Genomic DNA, 27824 nt, shown 5'->3' with positions numbered 1-27824 from the left:
CATGTAAAGTCCTCATTGACTTTACTAGTCAAATCTTATGAACTTAACCAGTCCAACCCATCTTACTATGGAGGTACTGGAAAGGGTTAATAGTTTTTCCCTTGGGTTCATTTTCGAGGGGGTACCTTAAAGTCCCGCTCTCTAAAGTTTCTGGCTGGTGGCAGTGGTTACTACCATAAATATTCAACCACAAATATTTTCCTATGGGATTTTCCCATTGTTCGAGGCTAACACTTTTACTGACAGCCTCTAACATACCGCTGGTTTATTTTATTAACTTTACTCCGGTAGGTTTTATTTGCCAGAACTTTAATATAACTTTTCTCGTGTCTTACTCTAAACTCCTAACCCAGGTCGGGGATCCTTTGTTTGCTCTTTTGGCGGGTTTCTGCCAAGAAGCCCTCCTTTCTGCGTCTCTGAGTGTGGGGTGGGTCTGTTGTTTGGGAGGGGGAGTAGAACCCCTGGACAGAGTTGCCACAGCAACTCAGGTCGCACTCTAACCTGATAGGCTGTAGGGTCTCCCGCCAAGAAGACCACTCCACTGTGTGAGTGACAGCTAGGCTGTATGAATGGGTCTCTTTCTGCATAAAAGCAGGGTCCTGAGGACTGGAAGAGGAAGACGTTGTCACTGGAGCTACAGAACCGAAGGGGAGAGAAGCCACAGACATCTTTAGCATCTACACCACCGGTGAAGCCCTGCCGGATCGTCTCACCACTTTTCTTCCACACGACGAGAGGAGGTCTTCATCGAAAGAGCCTTCTTCCCTTGAGCTGGTGGGAACAACCAGTTCACCCATCGCTTCCCTGGACCTGCCGTGGTCGAATCGACAGTGCCCAGCACTTGGAGACCGGATAGCCAGGCAGGTATCGACTCGGACCGCTATTAAAAGGAGCGTACCTTTTAAACTTCGTTTGGCAGCACCGCGGCTGGTTTCATCCCTGGGTAGTGCAGTGACTCGAACCTTCCTCCACGACTAGAGCCTCTCTATCTCTGCTGGACCCCTCGAACTGCAGGAACTACCAGGAACAACCGCCACTGCAGGAGCCTCTTTTTCACGTTTAAGGTACATTGTTCCGCCAGGCCTCCCTTTCCCCGTGGTAGCCCTAAAGGTGTTTTAAATCCTTTATCTACTTGTTGATAAAGGATTTAAAACTCTCTCTTAACATTGTCTTTCGCCTCGCATCTACCTTTTCAATATTCGTTTACCAAAGACTTGACTGCAGCTATAAGAACATTTTTGCTCCTAAGCTCTTGGTCCTGTACCACTGACTCTGGCTCAGGCCTATTGACTCTGGCTGATTTGTTAGGTCTGCTCTCACTAGATTGATTTTCAATAAGAAATGTGTTGATGCACCTGATTCTTCTAAACCCCTCTTCCTTCCTACTGTTTTAACTTGTGCAGTGCCATTTTGCTCAGTTTTCATTCACTTATTTTTCTGCTAAAGTTTCACTGTGCATTACTGGTTCCTTTTGTGAAGTGTTGCTAGGGGGGTGTCTGAAGATATTTTGGTTTTACTTGTGCTTTCCCTTCCTTTCGTTAAAGTGATAAAGTGCCATTTGTAGTTGGTTTTCACTGTGCCGTTTTGCTCAGTTTTCACTCTACCGCAATATTGTCTACCATTGAATAGGGAGTTGTATATACTTTTCCTTGACTGAACTTAACTTACTTCATCAACTGCGATTCATGTTGTTGAACTAGATGTGTATAAAATAAATATATATTCTCTTTTTGATACACAGCTTTGGTCAGTGTTTCCTTGTTCCATAGTGCTGTGATACCTATGGTGTAAACCCTGAATACTGCTCATCTCCCTCTTGAGAAAAGTCTGACTGCTTAGCCCCAACTACCAACTAAATCTTTGTGGTGCGCACTGATACCAAAGGGGATTTATTGCTCTCACCTGTAGTCCTAATCCTGGGTAGTGGGCCCTGCGGGAACTGTACAGGATTATGCCTAACACTGACCAAGCCTTCGCACACCCCAAAATCATCAAGTGAGGTGTCCTGCAGGGTTCCTGCATTTCCCCCAACCTGTACAATATAGTCACCAGGCCATTATTCCACATCTTTGACGCACTGTGCATCACCTACACAAATTACGCTGACGACACACAGATCCTCATCCCTCTCTCAGGCAACTATGAATCTGACACCAAAACCCTCAACTCGATCTACGCAACCATCCAAACATGAATGGCAGAAAATGGGCTTTGTCTAAATGGGGACAAAACTGAACTTCTAATTAACTCCCCTGAAATCCTAAGGAAACTCGATGACCAATATGCCTTCACCATTGACAATGTTCAAATCTCTGTCTCCCAATCCGTCAAAACACTTGGAGTCTACTTGGACTCCACCCTATCCATGGCAAGATAGGTCAGTGCCATAACATCTGCAGCGGCCTACCACTCCAAGCTACTAACTGCAGATAGACCCTTTCTTCAGAGCAAAACTGCCTAATCATAGCCAGAGCCATAATTGGATCCCGCCTAGATTATTGTAACGCCCTCCTTGCTGGCCCCTCCACTAAAAACATTGAAACGGTCGTCCAAAAAAACTCACTTAAAGCAGCCATTGGCATCCCAAAAAGAGACCACATAACAGCTACTAGGAAACAAGTCCACTGGCTCCCTATCAAAGAAAGGGCCTTCTTCAAAACTTTTGGCCCTCACACACAAATGCCTACTTAACACATCCCCCTTGTTTCGAATGTATTGTGTCCTCCAACGTATTCCACATCTTTGACATGCAATGTCCACAGCTGTGTACTTTGGAAACTTTTTCGGCAGAGGGCGTCCCACATCGATGGCGTTAGGTCGATGTCCCTCGAAGGCCTCCGTCGAGGGCGACGTCATCAGATGTTATAAATAGGATGCACGGCGCCCATAGCCTCAGTTCCGTTTTTTCCACAAACGTGTTTGCTTCAGAGACTCAGCGCACCTCGTGTATTCCTCATGGATATGTCTTCCTCTTCAACCCCTCCGACTCTGCGGTCTGGCTTCAAGTCCTGCTGGGACTGCAAGGCTAAAATGTCGATTACTGACCCGCATCGCATTTGTTTGTGGTGCTTGGGAGAAAGTCACAACACCGACGACTGTTCCAAATGCCACTCACTGACTGCTTTGGCCTTGCGGGAGCATAAGCGGAAGCTTCCGGTAGGTAGGGGTTCTAAACCCAGTAAGTGCCGTAATTCTAACTCCAAGGGGATGTCCACCGACGATTCGAGGGGCGACTCTCCGCGTCGAAAGGAATCCCAGGGATCTCGGTCCCGGAGTGGTTCCCGCCATTTGTCCTCATCGTCTCGGCATTCTAGGAAGCACTATCACCGGTTCACCTTCCCCATCCTCCTCGGAGGATGGAGCCGCGAGGAAAGTGGCTTGTCCAACAAAGTCCTCGACTCAGGAGGAATGGGCTGCCTTCAGGGAGCAGATGTTAGCAATTTTTCAGTCGCAAGGCACAGTTCCGTCCGCGCCTTCTGGTGAAGCTGGCAAGGAACGGTCTCGGTCCATGGCTCATGCGCCTTCGGGCTCGCGTACTCGGTGCCATCCTCAACGGGAACCTTCGAGGTCCTGTTCGGACAAGGCTCAGGATGATCGCAAGAGACGTGTGTTTCCAGGTCTCGGTTCTCGTCCTCAGCAAGACCGCAGAAACCTGCTATGGTCTCGAGGTCGGCGTCGACTCTGTCAGCGGCGTGTCTGTCGTATTCGGACGTCGAAGCTTTGCCTTCGTACCAACCAACAGCTCTCTCAAAGCCGAAACCGTTGGCGTTCTTGACGCCGAAGCCATTGGCGCCCTCGACGCCTTTTGGGGCCTTTTGGCCGCAGTTTGCTGTCAGAGGTCCCTGGTATGGTGGATCCTCCAAGGAAGGCTACCTCCAAGTCTGTAAGGCTTGGTAAGGACTCCAGACCCTCGGCTGTCCCGAGACAGGACTTTTACCTGCCTCTGGATGACATCTATGAGCAGGAGGAGAGGTCTGATTTCGATTTTGAGCCTGTTGAGCCTGATGTGGCTCCTGGCTTTTCAGGGGATAGCCAATGGAATGACTTGATACAATCTCTTCATGACGCTAGTGGCCTGGACACTTTGCCGGAGGTGGAATTCGGTAGGCCTGAGCCTGTGGCTCATGCAAAGTCATCATACGGGAGACTTATGGATAGAGTAACTGAATACCTTGGTTGGTCCAGTCCTCCTGAAGCTTTTATTCAGGATGACCTAACAGACATTTTGGATCAAAGTCCGGCCTCTGACCCTGTTTTGCCATTTCATTTGACCATGTAGAAAAGGGTTGCGGCTGCTTGGCAGGTCCCAAAATCGCTTCTGACAGTTAACAAATTGTTAACTAAAAAATACTGCTCTTCCGGTAGCGAACCGAGCTACCTTTCATCTCACCCCACTTCCGAGAGTTTGCTGGATCAGGCAGCTATGGCCACCTCGAGGCAGGCGGCGTACCCTACCATCCCTCCTGATAGGGATGACAAACGCTTTGATGGTTGGGCACGCAAGGTGCTTTCTGCAGTGAGTATGGCGCTAAAATCCACCAACTCCACTTGTGCCATGGCAAGATTTTCACACACTCTGTGGAACTGTTTCTCATGCGGCTGAGCATAAGAAAGGGATGGGTTCCTGGCTCTCGTGCAATATGGCAAGGATGTCATGTGTGAATCCCTTCAGTCGGGTTTGGACATGGCCGACAAGGTTAGCCGGTCCATGGCTGCGAGCACTGTGATAAGCAGATTTGCGTGGTTGTGGAAGTCCGATTTTGCTCTGGATGTGCAAGCCCGTCTTTTGAACATGCCCTGTGATGGCGCGCATTTGTTGGCAGCAAGGCTGACGAGAGCCTTGAGAGGTTGCAGACCTCAAAAGCTGTGGCAACATCTTTAAGCGCAGCTGTGCGTCAACCTCCGCCTTTTCGTCCTAGAGGACAGCAGTGGAGGGGAGGCTCTTTTCGTTACGACTCCTCGTTTGGTAGAACGAGAGGAGCCACCATTCAAAGAGGTCAGTGTAAAAGTACCCGTGGTGGTCTCGGAAATAGAGGTGCCAAAGCCGCTCAGGCAGCTGCCTCTTTGCCTGCAGGTGCTGCGTCAGCTGCTCCAAAACATTCATGAGGGCATGTCCCATGGTTTGCCGGTTGGGGGCAGGTTGTCTCAGCATCTCGAAGAATGGCCAGCCATTACTTCGGATTCATGGGTTCTGGATACAATCACCCACGACTACTGCCTTCCCTTCTTAAAGCGGCCTCACGACAATCCACCAGGGGATCTCTCTTTGAAGCTTCCAGATCCGCTCCTTGTGCTGGAAATCTTGTCCCTGCTAGAGAAAGGCGCTATAGAACTGGTGCCTTTAGCGGTGACGAACAAGGGATGGTGTTCCCCTTATTTTTTTTATCCCAAAGAAAGACGGGGGATTGAGACCCATCCTGGACTTGCATTGGTTGAACAAACTTCTCAGGAAGGACAAGTTCAAGATGTTCACTCTTTCTCAAGACCTCTAGGCCCTTCAATTTCAGGATTGGTTGGTGTCTCTGGAATGCAGGATGCTTACTTTCATGTGCCGATTCATCCCAAGCACAGAAAGTATCTGAGGTTTGCGGCTGGCGACTCGCACTTTCAGTTTCGGGTCCTGCCGTTTGGATTGACTTCCGCCCTGAGGGTCTTCACCAACCTATTGCTGGTGGTGGCTGCGTATCTCAGGCGAGGGGGGATTCACGTTTATCCCTACCTGGACGACTGGCTGATCTGTGCGCTTTCTCCCGAGCAAGCATTGGATCACCTCAGTCTCCCCTGCCGCTCCCTCCACAGGCTGGGCTTCTCCTTCAATTTCAAGGAGTCTCATCCAACACCTTCCCAACAGCTCCAGTACATCGGGGCTGTGTTGGACACATCCTTGGGGAAGTGCTTCTCTCCCAAGGGGAGGGCTCATCACATTGTGCAGATGGTGGACAAGTTTCAACATGCCCAGAGTCTCCCGGCTTTCGAATTCTTAAGGTTGCTCAGCCTCATGGCATCCCGCATTTTTCTGGTGCCAGAGGCCAGGCTGAGGATGAGATCCCTGCAATGGGTTCTCAAGATGCAGTGGTCGCAGTTCTCAGGCAAGATGTTGGATCCCGTTCAGATTCCACTCTCGGTCACCCAGGATCTTTTGTGGTGGACCAACGAGGGGAACCTGATGAAGGGGAGCAGTTTTGGCAACCGTGGCCGGAGGTAACTGTAGTGATGGACACTTCCCTCACAGGATGCGGAGCTCATGCTGCAGACTTGATTGTCAGCGGTTGTTTGTCTCTGTCGGAGTCCAAACTCCATATCAACCTGTTAGAGCTGAGAGCCATCAGGCTGGCCCTGAAGGCTTTTCTGCCGTCTGTGCGGGGGGGAAGAGTGTCCCGATCATGACGGACAACACAGTGGCCATGTATTACCTCAACAACAACAGGGGGGTAGGGTCACTCCCGTTGTGCAGAGAGGCAATGCAACTCTGCTTCTGGGCAATCCAGCAGGACATTTTGCTCTCGGCAGTTCATCTTGCCGGAGAGGAAAATGCGGCAGTGGACGGTCTGAGCAGGCAGAGCCCGATCTCTCATGAGTGGGAGTTGGCTCAGGAAGTCCTTCTGGAGATCTTCGCCCTTTGGGGAACCCCACAAGTGGATCTCTTGACCACCAGTGCCAACCGGAAGTGCAAGAGATTCTGCTCGAGGGAATTTCCTCTGAGAGGATCCTTAAGAGACGCCATTCGTAGTGGACTGGTCATTCCCACTGCTAGCCGCGTTTCCTCCAGTCCCCGTGATTCCTCAAGTGTTAAGGAGGTTACGAAGGTTCGGATCGCACATGATCCTCATTGCTCCGGATTGGGACAGGAGAGCGTGGTACCCGGACCTTCTAGAAATGTCTATCTGCCCTCCACGCCGGCTTCGCTACCGAGAGGATCTGCTCTCACGTGAGGGGGTTAAGGTTCTCAATCCAGAGGTCAGGACTCTCAACCTTCACGCTTGTTATCTGAAAGTTTGAGATATAAGGATTGGGACCTCCCGGATGACGTGATAGAGGTGTTGCTTTCGGCCAGCAACAAAGTCTCTGTAGCGTTGCCGTAAGTTTTACAACTGGTGCAGAGGACAAAATGTTGATCCTTTTCAGTGTTCCATTCCAGTGGTTCTATCTTTCTTGCTTTCTTTGGCCCACAGGAGCCTTCAAGTGGGTACCATTAAGGGTTACCTGGTGGCGCTGTCTATGTTAAAACGCTCGTCTTAAGAATGTTCTTACTTTAAGATTCCTTTGATTTACCAATTTCTTAAAGGACTCACTAATGTGTTCCCATCGTCCCCTTTCCAGGTGCCGGTTTGGGATTTGAATTTGGTTTTGAAGTTTTCCATGGGTGCTCCGTTTGAACCTTTGCACTCCTGTCCTTTGAGATTACTGTCCTTCAAGACTGTTCTTGGTTGCGGTTACTTCCGCTCGCAGAGTGAGTGAATTGCAGGCACTTTCATCTAAGTGGCCCTTTACTGTGTTCCACAAGGACAGGGTTGTACTGAGGGTACACCCTTCCTTTCTGCCTAAGGTAGTGTCTGAATTTCATTTGAGAAAGAAAGTGGTTCTTCCTTCTTTCTATCCTGCTCCTCACCTGGTAAGGAAGAGGAGCAACTCCATAGGTTGGACCCTAGGAGACCTGTGAGCTTTTATATTTCTAGGATGTCCAGGGTCAGAGTGGACGATCAACTCTTTGTGGGGTATGCTGGTCACTGATTGGGCCAGGCTGTGACAAAACAGACCTTGTCCAGGTGGATTATCCTCACCATTACTGAATGTTACCATTTGGCGGGAAAGGACCCCCCAGGAAGGGTTGCGAGCTCATTCCACTAGGGGGCGCGGCTACTTCCAGCGGGTTAGTTCCTATAAAGAATTTTTGTGATGCAGCCACATGGGCTTCTATCCACACTTTGTTAAACATTACTCCCTGGATACAATCCATGGTCAAAATATGGCCTTTGGTAAGGCAGTTCTTTATTCTGCCATCTGATTGGGTACTCTAAATTATTTTCCCTCCTCCATTTTCTGGTACTGCTTTTGGAGTCTGTCAATGATGTGGAATACATTAGAGGACACAATCCATTCTAAGAACAAGTTACTTACCAACTGGTAACATTCTTTCCATTGGATGTTCCTCCAACGTATTCCACATCTTTGACCAGTTGGTAAGTAACCTGTTCATCTCTCTCAAAGAATCTCAAGACCACACACTGCCAAATATATTTGCCCAGGCTTAGTTTGCGTAAACCTCCAACTGGATCAAACTCTTCACCTGCAACACGTGACAGAGCATGATATGTTATAAAGTTTGTTTACATTTTGAAAATAAATGATTACCCCAGACAGTGTCCTTCACCTTTAGCAAATAACAATGTTCTGACATTAAAATCGATAGGTATTTCTAGGGTCTGTGTCTCTGTCTCGCTTCCACTCTATCCTGAACTCTCACTCTCTAACTCCCCTCTTCAGATCACCATGGTCTCCCTACCTGATGATGAATGCCTTCTTTTTATTTTGAAAATTCTGTTGTACGGGAAATGTGACGGGGTTCTCATCGTTCTTTCTCTTGAGTTGTGTTTGTCTGGCATAGAGTTCTTGTGTTCTTTCAAGTTAAATTCAATAAGTGTTCCTAATGTGTTTTTGTGGAGTAGTGTAGGCGGACGCAATCCTGTCCTGAATGTCTGGTGCCAAATGTATATTGTTCTAATGCCCAACTCTTTGGTTTTGTTCCCTCACACAAACCCTACCCTTTCTATGGTTTCCAAATGTAACTTTTAATGAAGACTACATTCAGTGCTTGTCGGCAATGCCCCTCTCACTCTCTATCTCCCAATTAAATCCAATTGTTGTTTTGATGCCTCTCTCACTCACCCTCACCTCTCACTCTCTCGTGTTCTCTCTTATCTTGGTGTGTCAGCAAGCAAACATGGGCTCCTTATCTCATAGCCTATTCATCATTTTCTTTAAAAAAGAAGGTAGAGGTATTCCCAACAGATAGCTCCATTTGTTTGTGTAATAATATTTCTCCAATAACGTTTTGTTCTCTGAAAAAGTCCGAATTAAAACATGAACACGCCTATTCTCCCCTGACATAAAAAGCAACACTGCTGTGCCTGAGGTATTCTTAATAACACGTTTCAATCAAACGTTCACACGTAATATGCTGGAGTTTATCCAACTTCTAATTGCATAAACATTTAGCTGGTGTAGTGTTTGCCTGAGTTGATTCGCTTTGGACGAATCACAGAAGCACTAAGGATGTTTCCTACGCGCATAAGAATTTTATGGTTTTGCAAAATGAGGGCATGTACAGTATACATTACAATTTACCCAAACGTTTGAAGGTGCCTTAGCTTGCTGCAGAAATCATTTCTCGCGCAGTCGACACCGGCCCTTTATGTACTTCTCGCCCTCACAATCGGTTTTATGTGTGTGTACTAGTTCCGTGCAAAGCACACATTTTCTCTAACTCACCAATCTACCCAGACTATGCCATACTCAATATAGCCAGTGTCATATTTTCTTTCAAGTTATGTTTGAAACACCTTTGAACATTTCTTTACCAAAAACCTTGGTGACAGGTCAACTATCAATAACTCGTTTCAATATTTCAGAGATGATCCCGAGAACGAATCCGGAAATAAGGTATTACGACGCTGAAAATGAGATCCCTCCTCTAGGGGAGCATCCGGGTCCCAGCGCTTCAAACGTTCGAGTGTTCTTCCCTGAGACGTGGCTTTGGATGCAGAGCAAAACTGGGTAAAACCATTCTTTAACTTATTACATGCAGGACTGATATATTTATTGAAGTGCATTCCCTGCGATTAATGTGTGTTGCTTTTGAGCAGACTAGTGTGTTTAATGTACATTAAATAGTTGTAGTCAGAGCATTGTTGTTCGTTGACATGGTTTCGTTTTGCTAATCAAAGTATTCGGTTATCTTTTAAAATAGTGTCCCTTTAACGTTACATTTAATTAGAGATTAACATTTTAAAAAAATAGGTACAGTAGTTTTAGATATGTTTCCCGACGCAGGAATTCAGTATTATTTCCCAGCTTTAATATCACATGATCATGTGTTTACTTAATAACTAATGCAATATTCTTCAAACTTTCTTATGCTGAGTCCCCACTCAGCATATTTTGGACAGACTAGCCCCCTCTAAGTGCCAAATGGCTAGCAAGTCCCCTGTATTTAATTTGTAAAAAAAAAAAGTGGCAGGGCCCTAATGTTTTCTAGCACTCCTCTGACACTGCGGGTGGGTAGTTCCCCACCACTGCTGCCACCACCCATAGCTGCTCCCCACAGTGTTGACATATTCGGGGTTACACTACAGCTTACACCTGCTCGTTGTGGTTGATGGATGCACCGACTATTATCACTTCATAATTAAAGTGAGTCTGTGCTGACTGTCTTCTGACGTCAAGTGGCAGAAGATTGAACTGCAAGCAGCACATTTTAGGGGGAGTCTCATAGGCTATGACCATACCAGGTATTAAGATGGACATTTGAGAACCTCTTGACCCCATGCAAAAAGCCAACAAAGGGGCAAACTCGGCCTTATAGGACAAGGGACCACACAGCCTGCTGCCATGCCCACCTGCCATCCAGGCTTCATGGTGTTCATCGGTAGCCTTCTGTGAGGAAAGTGTTTATTGGGGATGGAGGCAGGGCACCCATAAATATTTGCCTCCCACAATATTGTATTTTATTTATTTTATTGTTCATTTGTTGTGTGTGTGTGTGTGTGTGTGTGTGTGTGCGTGTAGGCGCAACAAGGCAAGGGGGGGAAATGATCCTACTACGCCTTGTACATTCGGATTGTGCAATTGTAGGTATTGTTTTTTTTTTAAACTTTGTTTATTAAATGGTCATGTCATTAAGCACATTACATAGAAGTGAACATTTACAGAGTACAGCATTACTGATAGCAAACAGTCTGAAATTTTGACATTAGGGCGTTAAGGGTTGGGGAAGTGTCATTGTCGGATATCAGCTCACATAAATAGCATCTGAAGGGGGCCCAGATATCTTTAGGGCGGTTTGTTACAGACACAGGGCCTCATTACGAGTTTGGAGGTAGCCATGCCGCTATTTGCGGCATGGCTGCCTCCAAACTCGGGTCCGGGTTACCTGAATGGAGACTTACCGGGTCATTCCAACCTTGGAGGACCCAGTATTCCCCATTCAGGAAGCCATCCCCATTCGAGCCCCCATAGGGCTCAATGGGAATGGGGAGGGAGCTAATAACGGACTCGATAATAATTAGCTCCCTGGTCCTTTAGCAGCTCCCGCTAAGGGGGGACCCGCCCTTAGCGGGACCCGCTAAAGGCCCTCGGAATGCAGCGGTAAGGGGTTAACGGCACTGGCATCCTTACCGCCGCCATTAACCCCTTACCGCCACACTCGGAATGAGGCCCATAGACAGTACAAATAGTTCTTCACATTCATTTACATATGTGAGAGCTCGAAGAAAGTCATCAATTTTAGGTGCATGTTTGGCCTGCCAGCATTTCAAATACATCTCTTAGCCATGGCACATGCAACATTGGAAAGTCTTCTTGTGGTTTCTGCAGATTTACCAATGTATCCGAATAGGTATTTAAGGGGAGCAAGAAAGGCTGGGATTTGCATAATGTCTTCAATTATGTCAGCAACAATGCCCCTAAAAACAGCGATTAATGGACAAGACCAATACACATGAAATGTATCTGATTGCGGGCTACCACACTTTAAACATTCGCCAGTACAATTTAAAACAAATTTAGCCATCTTAACGGGGGTATAATACAGCTGGTTTAGGATTTTAAACTGGATTAGATGTAACCCAGCATTTAAAGACAGTTTCTGTCAATTGACAGCATTTGCGCCATTGTTCCTCACCTATTGTAGCTCCCACATTTGTCTACCATGTCGTTTTAAGATTGGATATGTGATTGTATTAGGCCATGCAATTTGGATATACCTACTTTCGTACCATCGTAGGACATTACAGCCCATATACACTCGTGGGTGTCTGGTTCTCTCGGGAATGTCGGACATCTCCCGTTAAATGCAGCCCTCATGCAATGATACTGTAAGAGTTCCAGCTTTCCGCCCCCAATGGTATTAACAAAGTCTTCTTGACTAACCTATTTCCCTTCCGGGTACATATCTCGCATTTTCAACTGTTTGTCTGGGTCCCAGGTTTTTTGTAATGCCTCATCGAAGGTGGTGGCGACTCCTGGGAAGCGCCATAATGGGGCTTCGGAATTGCATGGTGTCTCTATTTATTCTCTTGTAGAGTTTCACCCATGCATGGACAGTGACCCTGACTGGCTCATATTTACAGAGGTCTTTGTGGCAGGTACAGTTAACAACTCATTGTGCCAGGAAAGTAATGGAGCACACCACACAGAAGTTTACACATGTACTATTTATTAAACCTTAATCACATGTCCAGGTAAAACTCTAGTATACACTACGCTGGAAAACACTGCACTGTTTATGTAGGGTAGGGGTAGGGTAGCATCGATGCTCCTGTCAATGCCCCCTTTTTGAGTTCGAAAATAAAAAAAAGATGTACTACGCAAAACCAACCAGTAGACGTCTGCCTATGAAAAGCATGTAATAATTAACAGAAAAAGCACTACTGGGTAAGTAATGTTCATCATGCATGTGTTTGAGACTTGTGAATCTGCTTACAGTCACATGTTTTCAAGTAAAAATAAAAAGGGGACATTCAGCGGTTGCTGCATTTACGTGGAGTGAAGAATCATTTTTGGTTGATTGCTGCCACATTGTTCTAGCCAATCATACCCAGTCATTCAACATCAAACCGGTGATGGACAAGAAGCAGACCTAAAAAAGCTGCTCAACCTTTCGCTGTGCAAGGCCTCTACTACGGAGAGAGGGGTCATTCATTTAATTTTGGCAAAACTAGAATACCTCTACTCCCTCCTAGCAAATTCCCCATATGCTTGCTTTATTGGTCCATTCATGGAGAACACCCCATTTAAATTCTGCGTGAGGTGCAACTCCAAGTTCCCCTGTTAGGATATATCCTGTGTATGCAACAACTGCCTTCCAAGGGATCTTGGAGAAGATTGTTGTGGAGTGTGTAGCCAGTGGAAGCCCAAAACGCTTAAGGAAAACCAAACTAATCTTAGGGCTGGATACGCCATGCAGCTTCTGACAGAACAGGTTGAGTTCTGTGCCCCGGCCAATACACTCAAAGGTGAGAGGCAGAGCATTGTGATCAACAGAAATCCAAAGGACCTTCAAGAGGAGGTGTGAGCAGGGAAAACTTTCCAGTCATCCCCCAGCTCCGTAGGGCTGACATTGAGACAAATCTTGAAGAAAAACCCTGGTCATCCAAAAAACTGCTCGATGTAAGCGCAAACACAGGCTAAAGCTGGATGGGTTCTCCTCCATAATAATAGTTGAATACTGGGTGTCTATTTCAAACTCAACAGAGCGTGACTGGCTTGGTCGATGCACTCAAGCACCATTAACAATCCATTCACAGTAAGGGAAAGCCACATGGGAATGATGGGGAAAGTTTACAAGCTTCACGCTTCTGTCACACAAATCACAAACCTAGGGAGGCTCATAAAAAGAGTGTGCATGATCCCTTATTTTCTGCATGCATAGAAGGGCCTCCTGGTCTTCCAAGTATCCAATGGTATGTTAGAGGAGTAGTAGGAGTTGGAAGAAGAAGAGTCAATGCCCCTTCCCAAGTCAATCCCATCAAGTTTGTAACGGGGGATTTCAAAGCTACTATGGCCAAAGTGGTATCATTTATAGAGGACAGTAGGCAAAGAGTCCAAAAAAGGCAGGTCTCAAGCACTGCTGGGTTCATCAAAACAAAGGGAAAAGCTAGCCAGGCATGCTTTCAGAGACCCAATGGGATGATTTGCATGGGCAGGCAGCTGTGGAAAATGTTCAGGAGCAGTTGCCACCTGTGGAGCATGACATTGACCATAACTAGTACCCTATGGTCTCTCCCAATAAGTAGTATCTTCCAGTGATACCCTCTTTTGAGTATTGGGGCACAGGAAACCAATAATGATGTGAATATGATTCAGAACTTCCTGGAAGAGAAATCGGATATCCCATTTTAATCCTTAATTAAGGTCAATATAAAACAAATTGCTCCCTCACTAATTAAACCTGGGGTCACTTAGGCAGTGAATCCACGGATCAAAAAAAAATTAACCTCCTCCTGCAGATACCATGCATATATAGGGTCAACTGGCACTACAGTACACAATTGAAATGATGGCCCATTCTCCACTACTGCGTACTCTTCAGAAAGTGAGAGTAAAAGAGTGTACTCTATTGGAAGGAAAATATCGCCCTCAGCTGCTATGGTGTGCACATTACTAATGCCATGGAGGTGATGGCACAATACTATGAATCAAAGAAGTATGAAATGGAGGACGATGCTAAGATGGTACCAAACACACGCCAGCCATTCTGAAAAGGATTTTACAGGAAGGAAAACAGTCGGGGAAGGCACTTCTCAAGAAAGTCCTTGATGCACCAGAAACTTCTCGCGGGCAGGTTGCAAGGACTCCTGTAATTAAGAGGCATGCTTGGCTTCACAGAACATGTTTCAAGATGAGACACAGGCAAATGTGTTGGACAAACCAATTTAAGGGCTCTCCTTTGTTTGCCAATTCTGGGGATGACCATATAAAAAGAGCTCAATGTGCAGGGCTCACTCACTTAAATTGGTAGGTCAGGGATGTCATACCAACAATGTGGAGCAGCCTCTAATCGGCAACCATTTAGCTACATGACAACACTGGGCCAAAAGGGCTGTGAGTGGGCACGGGGAAGAGGCCAAACCCCAAGAGGGCAGTCCTGTTCTTTAAAATGGTGACTCCTGAATCTCCCCCACCCCCATGGTTCCCAGGTGGGTGAAAGATTAACACGATTCACCCAGGCACAGAAGGGAATTACTATCAAGAAGTGTGTTCTGCACACGATAAAGAACGGGTATTGCACGATTTGCTACTATGAACCATAAAGATAACACAGAAACATTTTTTAAGTCTCCCGAAAGAGGTTGTATTGCTGCTGCAAAAAGCAGAGATTGAAGCTGCATCAGCAAACCAGGTATGCACATGCATTTACTCTGTTTTTTCTAAAACCAGGACAAAATCAAAAGGCCTGTACTAGACATCCGCCCAGCAAACATAAAGCCCAAAAAGTTCAGAAGAACTACTCTCCGAGGTGATAATGCCTTTAAACAAGGGGATTACGTGGCACCACTGGAAATGAAAGATGCATACTTCATATTTCAATGTTCATAAGGCACTGCAATTATCTGCGCTGCAAAGGAGACTTTGGTCATCTTCCGTTCATGGTGTTTTTTTGTGGGATTGCATCAGCTCCATGTATGTATGTTCACAAAGGTAATCACAGTGATTGATTGCTACATCCAGAGAACCAATGGATCCTCTCAGAACTGTAAATCCCCCCCACCCGCCTGAAAACAAGATGTGCATTCTACTATCAATGCATCTCTAATGTTACTAAATTAAAAGCAAGAAGTAAAATGTCTTACTATACTTCTGTGCTTTGATGCTAGTAGTTTTTTCTGCTCTTATAATGGTGGAAGGGAGCAACATGGAGGGAGGGAGAATATAGAGTGCCTCATCACGAGTGGGAAGTATCACGGTGGTAAATCTGCTGGGATACTGCCCAATGCAATTAGCGTTACGGAACTTGGTTCGGTGCTGTTTGTGCTGGATCACAAGTTTTGGTAAATCCCCATTTTCATTTTAGTCCATGGGACTCAATGGGTCATTTTTGGTGGGATTATTGCAGCAGTATTAGTGCTGTGGTAATTGAGGCAAAAATTAGGGTAAAGTTGGCACATTCACCTCCAGTTCAGAGCTGGAGGTGAATGCTCCGAGGTTCCTCCAAACTCTGGATTAGGCAGAGTGGTAATGCAACAGTAATAGCATTGCTGCTGGATTTTTACTGCTCTGCCCAATTCCCGATGATGCCCAGAGGCTTGGGTGTGGCAGCTTTTCATAAAAACCAAACATGGCATTAATAAGGCAGCAGACCAGCATGCTGTGTTCTACTTATGTCACCATAAATTGAGCCCAGGCAATCCTGGGAGTTATTTCTTTTGGATATCGGATATGCAGAAGCATCAAAAAAAGCATCCATAAGGCAGTGGGTTCATGACTTTGAAAAAAGGAAATATCTATGAGACTGACAACACAAGAATTCTGGATGGATGAAAAGCAGGGATTGCTGTGCGAGACATTGAGAGTCAGACACAAACACTAACAAATAGTAATTCCTTTTACTTTATAAAATGAGTATTTTACTCTTGTGGAGCAGTGTACATCCACATTGGCTGGTGCATTGGAAAGCCAAAAATATTTTTCTCCAAGAACGATTTTTGTCAATCAAATTCTGGTGTATTATATATTTAATTAATTTTTCCATTTATAAAGCAGCCTAAACCTGGGGGCATCAAGGCTCTATACATGAGCTGGGCCAAACCTGGCATAAATGATCATAGTAATACAAACATTAGACATACATTAGACATAAATCAGACATAGTTTATGTAGGTAAAGATCAATTTCTTTAGTCTTTTGCGAAATGACCAGTACGATTGGTCTGCTTTCAGATTGGGGGGTAGGATGTTCCACAGTTTAGCTGCAGTGACCGAGAAGCTGGAGCCTCTGGCTTTGGACAGTCTGAATTTAGGTAAAGTCAGTCGGTTTGTGTAGGCGGTTCTGGTCGGCCTGGAGGCTTGAGCTCTGGAGAACTTCTCAAACGAGGTAAGGGGGCTGTCTTGGAGAGGCCTTTGTAGGTGATGGTCAGTATTTAGAATTTGATCCTTTCTTGAATGGGCAGCCAATGTGCTGATCTCTCCACAGGTGGGATGACCTCTCGTTTGGGGATAAGGGCCAAGCGGAGGGCGTTGTTCTGGATCACTTGTAGTTTGTGAATGTTGCGCTTGGAGGAGCTGGCAAGCAGGGCATTTCAGTAGTCTATCCTGGCACCTATGACTGCATGGGCAATGGTGAGGTGACTCTGTGAATAGGAAGGGGCTGCAGGCATTGATCAGTTTGACGGTGTGGGCTGAAGAGGAGGAGATGGGGTTGATTTGACGTGTGAGTGAGAGAGGGGCATCTACGTGGACTCCTATAGTTTTTACAGATTGAGAGACTGGGATAGTTATTCAAGCTATTGAGAAGGAGGCATAATGGTTGTCTAGTTCTTTTAGCACCGAGGGTAGTCCAACTATTAGCAGCTCAATCTTATCATTGTTTAGGCAGAGGGAGATTGTTGCCATCCATGCTTGAATGAGCTGGTAAACAGAATTTAGCTTCTCAGAGTCTTCGCTGTAGTTACCAGATAGTGGGAGGAGGATCTGGGTGTCATCAGCGTAGTTTGGTGTAAGTTATGCTGATGGAATCAAGTAGATCAAACAAGGATTTCTTGAAAATGTTGTATAATGAGGGGAGACACAACATCCCTGGGGGACGCCGCAAGTGATGGGTGCTGGTGGAGCGCTTGCGTTTTTCCTGAAGAATCAGAAGGTTCTTTCCTTGAAGAAGGAGACAATCCATCTAGAGGCTTCCAGAGAGAAGTTTGCGGATGTGGAGAGGTGTTGGCAGAGTATGCCATGGCCAACCAGGTCAAAGGCCACTAAGAGGTCGAGGAGAAGCAGGAGGGTGGATTTCCCTTAGTCTTTGAATTCATCAGTTATTTTTCAGGTCCAACAGGGCTGATTCTATGCTGTGACCAGGGCAGAAACCCGATTGGCGGATGCCCAGGATGTGGTTTGTTTCAAGATATTGCTGGATTTGGAAATAGGCAGCCCTATCGAGGATTTTGAGGAGGAATGTGACTGTTGTGATGGGTTGGTAGTTGGAGGCAGCCGGGGGTCCAGTGAAGGCATATATAACAGTGGAAGAACCCACGCTTCCTTGGACCAGACATGATGAGAAGGAGGAGTTGATGAAAGTGGTCACGAAATGAATCCGTGCAGACCTTGATAAGTGTTACTAGACAGACATCACCCATGCATCTCGTGGGCTTTAGGGCTTCTAGTATGCTGCTGACTTCATCTTCAGTGACCATCTTGAAGACAAAAGGAATGAGGTCTGGAGATGCGATGGGGTGGCAGAAGGTGTCAGTGGGTAGGTTGGTGGTGCTCGTGGCGATTTGTTTCTGCTGAATTTATGAGTGGAGAGTGGCTATTTTTACTAGGAGGGCGTTTTGGATCTCAATGCACCGAGACTCGTCTTTGGTGAAGTCAGGAGCAGGGCAGGAGGGGTTTTCAAGCTCTCATAGGATGGTGAAGATCTCTTGAGGATTGTAGTTGGCATTAGCAATTCTAGTGTTGTATGTGGTGGATTTGGCATGAAGCATCACTTGCTTGTAGGTATTTGCAGAGGTGGCAAATTTGGCTTTTTTGAGGCATGGGATCGTGTCGTTCTCCAGGTGGCCTCCAGATATTACATATTTGTGGGAAAAGGTTAGTTCTGCTCAAAAACATAACTGCAAATATAATCTCAATTGGTTTTATGTGAGGGTCTAGATTGCACTATAAATTAATGCTGTAAAGCAGATATACTTCCAAATTAAGATTAAACATATTGCAATAGAATATGTCCTTAACAAGGTCATTACCATGTAGGATCTTAGCAATCAATTGATATGATATGAAATGATAAGTTATATATAAAGTGCTTAATACCCAGAGGTTTCTAAGCACGGACCCGGGGATCGAACCTGTGTTGCTCCGTGTCGTCTTGCTTCCAAGGCGAGCATGTTGCTGCTGAGCTCTTCTTCCGGGACAATATGAATTTTAATGTTTCCCTTGGATCAGTTCTGTAGCCTGATTAACTCTTCAATGTGTCATGTTAGTATACACAAATAATTGTACTTTACTTTCAATTATTATCAAGTCTTTAGATACTATTATTCCTAAAGTATTTAATAATTCTTGAGTGTATTACTTGCCTTTGTAAAGGCTACACCAGTGTGACAGAATTCTAGGTTGTTGTATGTGAATGTTCCTTTGGAGCCTTCTTCAGTTCTATAATAAATACATTTGTTTATTATAACTAGTGTAAAAACATAAAATGAGTACCAGTCCATCAATGACGGATGAAAGCATTGCTAATGTTTCTTGTTTCTAGAACTTGTATTTGTATTGTATTTGTATTTCTTTATTTGTATAGCGCGCCAAGCCCAAAGGCATCTGGGCGCTTACCTTACCTCTAATTTCAAGATCATTGGCATAGCGCCACCACAACTTTCTCCATTTCATTTACTGTCACTACTTTTAAACACTAACATTTCTATATTAGAGCCAACACCTTGTCTTAAAGATGGTAAGCGATGGTAAAATACATATTTTACATTTGTTTAAACTACTTACATCAATTTCTTGTTCTATTATTCCCAAAGCCTGAAAAGCAAGCAAAGATTATATTAACATATTTAATGCATCAGTGTCATCACAAAAATCTGTTTATATAAAGGTTGTTTTACCTAGTTATATATTCAACGTATTTGTTCTGGCCATAAACATAAGATAATGAAGTTACATACAAATTAAGTTACGCTATTTATAAAGTTACCACATCAATATATTTATTGAAAATGAAGAACAAAAATTGATTTTACTTGAGAACAATGCAGGTCCTTTAGATTTCACACAGCACCTCATTATTGATTGACAAAAAGAATAATTACAAATAAATTCAACGTGCAATCTTTGTTCAGTTTCGTGGTTATGGCTTGAAGTTGAAAAATTCTTCTTCTCTCTGTAATAGATGCTGTGCTTTATTTCTTCCTCATTTTGATGGCGTAACTCTGTGAATGCCACAAAATCTTATATCTTACAATCTGTTGTTTGGATGCTCTTTTTTCAATTTAGGACCAGAGGGTGCCTTTCATCCTGTAGCTTAATTGATCTGAGTTGTTAAACTATCCTTACATTTAAGAGGTCTGAGTCTGCTCCCAACATGGATCTTCATGCAAATACACATTAACACATACATTACATAGTTGCTGTTGCAGTTTATAAACCAAGTTATACACGTTTTTATACTTTCATTGTTAAAATATTATTGTACATATTATTGTACATTGTTTTGCACATATTTACAAAGACTGCACAAGCAACATCTAACAGAACATCTAACCAAAGCCTTTAGGTGGCTAAGGTAGCCACATTAAAAGTGTTGTCCCAAGTCCTATTGTTTATAACGCTCTGTGATGTTTTAGCTTTTCGTTATATTATTCTAGTTTGAGTATCTGAAAAAGAATGTAATTCTTTATATACCCTTATTATGTTTAATTATTTACATAATATATTGTGAACTCTGAAAACACACTTCATATCGTCTCCAAGCAAAAAGGATAGGATACAGAGCATGAATCTTCCCCAACCATTAAACCAATTCAGATTACACAGTAAATGAAGGAGGGCGGGTGTGTAAGCATACTTACTAGAATTCCATAGCAGCATGCCAAAGTATCAACAGAGGTAAGTGCTAACTAGCTGATTCAGTGGATACACGAAGAAGGATCGTACGCTCCCTACCTACACATGCCTTAGAGATAAATTATCTACTATTCACACTTAATCTGGACCTACTATGGATCACCGAAACCTGGCTCAATGATGCCTCCTGCCCAGCCATCACACTAGCCCTACCCCCAGGCTACACCATCCTTAGGCAAGATAGACGTGATAAGATTGGCGGGGGAGTCACCCTTATCCACAAAGACATACTGTCCATTAGATTAGCAGACCATAGTACATGGGGTGGAAATGCTGATATCCTATTAGCCAAGCTTACACTCTCCCCCAATAATCTAATCAATATCCACATCCTATACAGACCTCCCAGACTCCCAGCTGACTTCCAAGAGCACCTCTCCCACCGGCTCAGTAACAACATTAAAACATCCTCCAAAATCCTTCTATTAGGAGACCTAAATTTGGGATATAATGATCCTAAGGATAAATCTGCCACAGCCCTAGGTAAATAACTCGCAGACTTAGGATTCTCCCAAGGAGTCCTCACCCCCACTCACTCCAAAGGCTGCACCCTTGACTGGGTCATGGATCACAACTGTGCATCCAACATTATCTCAAAAACTGCCTTTCCATGGACAGACCACACGTGCATCGAATTCCTTATCCCCACTAGCCCAAAACCTAAGACTCTCACCCACGCACCACCTGCCACAAAAAGAAGTTCTAAAAAACTCAACGCAGACAACTTGCGTCCCCACCTCAAAAGCCCCTGCTTAGCTCCACCTTTCTCTCAGGAGCCAAATATACTATCAGCTATCCTTAATGATACTCTCACCAATGCCATAAATTCTATAGCCCCACTTGAAAGCAAAAAAGAAAAAAAATAATTTCACTGCAACTCTTGGTTCTCGGATGAAATCCAAACCCTCCGAGCTCAAAAACGTCAGTAGCTTAAATACTGGCAAACGGATCCCAGTGACCTAAATAAGAGCCTCTTCAAACAAATAGCCCTCCAATATAAAAAAGCCATTTTAGCAGCAAAATCCAACTCCTTCAATGATAGTATTTCAAAGGCCAATTCCCAAGCTAAAGAATTATTTGCAATCTTTAATGAATTAGTCACACCCCCGGCTACAGCAGACTAGATAACTAAAGACAAAGCCTGCTGCGCTAGCATTCAGTCCTCCATGCTCAATAAAATAAAACTCCTCCAGAATAAAATCCAAAACCACTGCAAAGCCCTCCCAAACCAAACAACCAACCGCCCTACACCAGACTAGTGTCATTTCAATCACTCTCAATTCACCTTCAGAGACATCACAGAACCTGAGGTCCTTAATCTCATCAAAAACCTCATACCATCTCTCTACAAAACAGACATTTGCCCTCCCAAAATCATCAAGGAATGCGCTAACGACCTAGCACCCCTGATTACTGCCTTCATTAACGCATCTTTCCAAACAGGAACTGTCCCAAACAATCTCAAGGAAGCCTGGGTGCGGCCACTTCTAAAAAAGGCCACACTTGACCCAGCACAACCCAACAACTACAGACCGATAACGACAGTCCTGTTCCTCTTGAAAATCCTGGACAAAGCAGCTCACAACCAGATCCAATCATACATAGAAGTTAATTCCATACTAGGTAAAAGACAATCTGGCTTCCGTGTCGGGCCTGGAACAGAATCAGCCTTACTAGACCTAAAAAATCTAACCTCACAGATCATGGACAAAGGCAAACCTGCCCTGCTCCTCCTTCTCGATCTATCAGCAGCGTTTGACCTGGTAGATCACCAAACACTTACCACCCATGGATTTTCCGAGGCATCAGTAGCCATGGCGCAGTGCACATAAAGCGGTGCCAGGAACACCCCCAACACGCCCCTGTGCGCAGAAAAAAGCCATTGAAATGGCTACTACGGCACAAGGCCCCGCACCATCCGTCGGACAGCACACAGCCCCCCCAAATGTAATTGCGGGAAAAATCATTGAATAACCTGTCCGCAGCCCAACAAAATCACGTACCCCACTCGCAACAGCCACATCGCGTGGAAAGGCCCACGTGTACCCTGTCCGCACCCCAGTGAAATTGCGTACCCTGCTCACTACAGCCAAATCGCGTGGAAAGGCCACCGCGTACCTCGTCCACACCCCAGCAAAATCGCATACACCGCTCTCAACAGCCACATTGGGTGGAAGGCCAGTGCATACCCTGTCCGCACCCCATCGAAATCACGTACCCCGCTCACAACAGCCAAATCATGTGGAAAGGCCCGCGCATACCCCGTCTGCACTCCAGCAAAATCGCATACCCCGCTCGCAACAGCCAAATCACGTGGAAAGGCCCGCGCATATCCCGTAAGCACCCCAGCAAAATCGCGTACCCCACTCGCAACAGCCAAATCGTGTGGAAAGACCTGCGCACACCCTGTCCGCACCCCATCAAAATCGCGTACACCCCACTCGCAACAGCCAAATCGCGTGGAAAGGGCCACGCGTCCCTTATCTGCACCCCATCGAAATCGCTTACCCCGCTTGCAAAAGCCAAATCACATGGAAAGGCCCGCGAGTACCCCGTCCGTACCCCATCGAAGTCGTCGCGTACCTGGCTCGCAATAGCCAAATCGCGTGGAAAGGCCTGTGCGTACCCCGTCCGCACCCCATCAAAATCGTGTACCCCGCTTGCAACAGCCAAATCACGTGGAAAGGCCCTCACATATTCCGCGATACACGCACTGGAAGCAGACGCCTCCTCACGGGACAGCCAGACCCCAGCAGTGGACCATGCCCCGCAGGCAGCCCATATGGGACCATACCCCGCAGGCAGCCCACATGGGACCTTACCCCACAGGCAGCCCACACCACATGTGACCCCCCATCACCTTTGACCATACCCCCTAGGCAGCCCACACCACATGGGATCCCCCATCACCTATGACCATCCCCCGCAGACATCCCACATGGGATCATATCCCACAGGCAGTCCACATGGGACCATACTTTGCAGGCAGCCACCACCACATGAGTCCCCCTCCATCACCTGTGACCATCCCTACAGGCAGCCCACATGGGACCATAGCCTGCAGGCAGCCCACACCACATGTGACCCCTCCATCACCTGTGACCATACCCCGCAGGCAGCCCACATGGGACCACAGCCCGCAGGCAGCCCACACCACACGTGACCCCCCCCATCACTTGTGACCATACCCCGCAGGCAGCCCACATGAGACCAGACCCCGCAGGCAGCCCACACCACATGTGACCCCCATCACCTGTGACCATACCCCGCAGGCAGCCCACACCACATGGGACCCCCATCACCTGTGACCGTACCCCGCAGGCAGCCCACACCACATGGGACCCCCCATTACCTGTGACCATACCCCGCAGGCAGCCCACATGGGACATTACCGCAGGCAGCCCACACCACATGTGACCCCCCCCATCACCTGTGACCAAACCCCACAGGCAGCCGACATGGGACCATACCTGCAGGTAGCCAACCAGTGACCATACCCTGCAGATAGCTCACATGGTATATACCATGCAGGCAGCCCACATGGGACCATACCCCGCAGGCAGCCCACCTGTGACCATACCCCACAGGCAGCCCACCTGGGACCATAACCCGCAGGCAGCCCACATGGGACCATACCCTGCAGGCAGCCCACATGGGACCATACCCTGCAGGCAGTCCACATGGGACCATACTCCGCAGGCAGCCTGCACCACATGTGACCCCCCCATCACCAGTGACCATACCCCGCAGGCAGCCCACATGGGACCATACCCCGCAGGCAGCCCACATGGGACCATACCCCGCAGGCAGCCCACATGGGACCTTACCCCGCAGGCAGCCCAACCCCCTCATCACCCATGACCATACCCTGCATGCAGGCCCCGACTCATGTCCCCCCACCCCCACCAGTGACGGCAACCTGCAGGCAGGTCCCGACTCATCTCCCCCCACCCCCACCAGTGTCGGTAACCTGCAGGCAGGCCCTGACTCTTGTCCCCCCGCCCCCACCAGTGACGGCAACCTGCAGGCAGGCCCCCGATTCATGGAACCCCCCCAACACATTGGCCCAACATGCAATCATGTAGCATTTGTCCACTAAAATGCCACCACACGCCGCACCTCCACGGTGCACCTCAACACCCATCCATTGGTCCTGCTCCCCAGTACATGCCCCATAGCATGGGAATCACAAAATCACACATGCATGTATTTTTGCACACACATGAACATTGCTACACAGCAGGGACACGCATCAGAGTCAAGGAAGAATGAAACATGCACCAAACCATTGAGAGCAGACACCACTTCGATTTCACTGTATAAAAATATATTAAAGTACATGTATAAAAGTCACACTCTGAAAAATACAACCAGTAAAATCATCCTGAATCAAATCCAAATATAAATTAAAGTGAAAAGAAAAACTCAATGGGATGTAAAAAATGACAAACTCAAAAATGTGGTCCATATCCATTGATGCATCTCAAAATGAAAACACAATTCATTAGAAAACCATTCCTACATGGTGAAAAAGAAATTCCCAAAAAAGAAAACTATATACAAAGATCCAGGGTCCATGATCCCAAAACATTTATGAACAACCTTAAGAACACCATGAAGAAATAACTATGTACAAGATGTGGAGCAAAGTCCATGAACTCCAAAAACAAAAGGGAATAAACAAATGAAGCGTACTCCTAAATAACTATATACAAAGGCAGCGGGCTAGTACTTCAGCTCACCATTTCCCCCGAGAATTTCGGCCAGGGCATCATCGAACTCTGCGTCGATTTCACCTCGGCGGGCCTGTGCTGTCCCCACAAGGGCCTGAGGGACTCCAACATGCTCCTTTCAAACTCCCTGCGAGACTCCTCGAGGAACTCGGCCCGCCTCTCCAACCAATGCAGGGTGTTCTGCGCACTGGTGATGGTGAGTCGTGCCCCCTGTGACTACTGCCGCTCTGCTCCGATCTGCTGGCCAATTCGCCCCAACACAGATGACATCCTTGTCGTAAAGTCCATGTTTCCCTCCTGCCTGATGGCCGATACCTGCTCCTCTGATCGTGATTGCCCCAAGTCCTGTTGCCTCCTACGCTGAGCATGCCGTCGCCGAAAAGCCTGGTGCCTGCGCCTCCGGGACAGCCTCCGGGATGATGATAACCCCTGGGGCTGTCGTGCATGTGCCCTACTGCATGTTGCCTGCTCCTCCACCATTGCCACATGTCCTGTCGCCGGATGAATCTCCGTGGTGACCACCTCTGTGGATCCACCATCGACTCCTGATCCTGAAGGGGTGTGGTCTCCACCAGGCTGGCCGCCAGGGTTGGGACAGGTGCACAGGGGGCCCTGGTGGTATCTGGGCCGCAAGACAGCAGGGAGGACGACTGCCGCACAGAGGAGGAAGAGCAGGAGGTGGTCGCAGCAGTGGCCAGCACACACAGGAAATTCATGACCAGGAACTGAGCTAGCCAGTTCATGAGGAGACAGACCTCATTGTGATAATGTGCAAGCCCCAGGTTGGAAGCCTGCACATCATCATAAATGGGGCATGTATGCATCGCAATACCGGCTAGAAATGGTTGCACCCTGTCACAAATTGCTTCATCCGCAGGTAGTGGAAGATCTGTTTCCGTGGATACATCCACAACCTGCGGATGGGTCCGGCCTAAGGCATGCCCGCAGGGTCATACTGGTGCTGTCGCAGTTCCATGGACAAGGTCAGTCACAGGCCCCTCCACGGTGACCTGCACTGCCTCTGGCCCCTGACCCTGGACTGCACCAGTCACACCTACCTCATCACCGCCGCCAGGCCCTCCTCCTCCACCACCACCAACCTAGATGACTCCCCACTGTCTTCCACATCGGACTGCCCCTGTGTGGGCTCACCTGTCCCTCCCACTGCTGAGGAGCCCACAACCAACTTCACCCTCGTGGGCCTCCCCTCAGCAGCCGTGGCCATTGTCGCGGACGCGGACGCGACACCAGTCTCCTCTCACCCAGAAGATGACGGTCCCTGGGAGGATGACTGGGCCCTGCGTCTGTGCCTGGTGGAGGCATTCCTGCTGCTGTGCTCCACAGCGCCTTCTCCGCCCTCTTCTTCCATCGTTGCTGTGGATAGGGAAACATAGAACACAAACATCAGGCTACTGAACATGTGTGTATGTGTGTTTGTCACAATGCAAATTTACATCAGTGGCACTGTCAAAGGTCACAACCATCATCACCCTCCACTACACACAGGGAAGTGCCATTCACACACATTCACAAACATGTCTGTCATTCACAACACACATTCACATCCTTGGACAACACACTGACAAAAGATCATAATTGTGTATTCAGCTCACACACATCATGGGACATACACATCTCATTCACACACATCACCTGACCGTCATGAGGCAGGCCATGGAGCGATCACGTCACAGTGCACTCATGGGCAAATTGGCAGCGTGAGGCAATCACAAATCAAGAACTCAAGTAATATACATCCTGGAGTGTTGGGAAGTCACACATTCACTACTCGGACACACGCACATGTACACCATGCATGTCCATGATGGTGACATAAACACCCATGTGTCACACCTCTCGCATGCCCCAGTCCAGACACAGGTATGCAAACATGTGCGCGTCGTTACATGCCGGTGCGCATCACGCATTGCAACACAGACACCATTGATGTGGGACACGCTTAAATGTACTCGCATGCAGCACGGTCAGGGACATGCACACAGACATCTGTACAGGAGGCATGCCGGACATAAGGCCAAGTTGCACACTCCAGCCACACGTCAACATGCACTATGATGAAAAAGAACACTTACCAGTCGACTCCAGACGGAGCACCAACTCCAAGACCTGGGGGTGCAGCGCTGGGTAGAAGTGCTCCAGGACCCTCATCTTGTCGGTGGTCAACCGGCCCCGGCACCTCGCTCAATCATCAACAGCCTTGAGGAGGGGCCGGGCCTTGTTGTGGGTCCTAGACTTGAAGTTTTCCCAGCGCTTGTGGACATGTTGGTAGTCGCGGGGTGCCCTGCCAACAGGGTCAGGGAGATGCAGCTGCTGGTGACGTCCCCAGCACCCATGGTCCTGGACCAGCAGTGCTGTCTGCTGTCCAGAGCAGCCAGAGTGTGGAAGCTGCAGGGGCAGCTGTAGCTACCACCCCCCAGGCCCTCCTGGGTCATGCAGGCCAGACTTTAGTGGTCCCACCCCGGCCCTGAGTGACTCAGGGGCCGATTTCAGGCTCCACAAGGGCAGGAGATGTGCG

The 27824-nt window shown here is 47.2% G+C and overlaps 1 protein-coding gene across 1 annotated transcript in view; it reads left to right on the top strand.

Annotated features, from left to right (window-relative positions):
- Positions 1-27824, top strand: part of LOC138453423 (CD109 antigen-like) — a 1481241-nt gene that overhangs the window by 816880 nt on the left and 636537 nt on the right. Inside the window, exon 18 of the mRNA XM_069606256.1 lies at positions 9630-9774. Coding sequence (XP_069462357.1) covers positions 9630-9774 — 145 coding nt within the window. The remainder of the gene's footprint in view (positions 1-9629; positions 9775-27824) is intronic.

Source organism: Ambystoma mexicanum, chromosome 4p (genome assembly GCF_040938575.1).
Source record: "Ambystoma mexicanum isolate Mex_15411 chromosome 4p, UKY_AmexF1_1, whole genome shotgun sequence".
NCBI lineage: Eukaryota > Metazoa > Chordata > Amphibia > Caudata > Ambystomatidae > Ambystoma > Ambystoma mexicanum.
The sequence above is the reverse complement of the archived record's forward strand: the minus strand, read 5'-3'. Positions and strand labels throughout refer to the sequence as shown.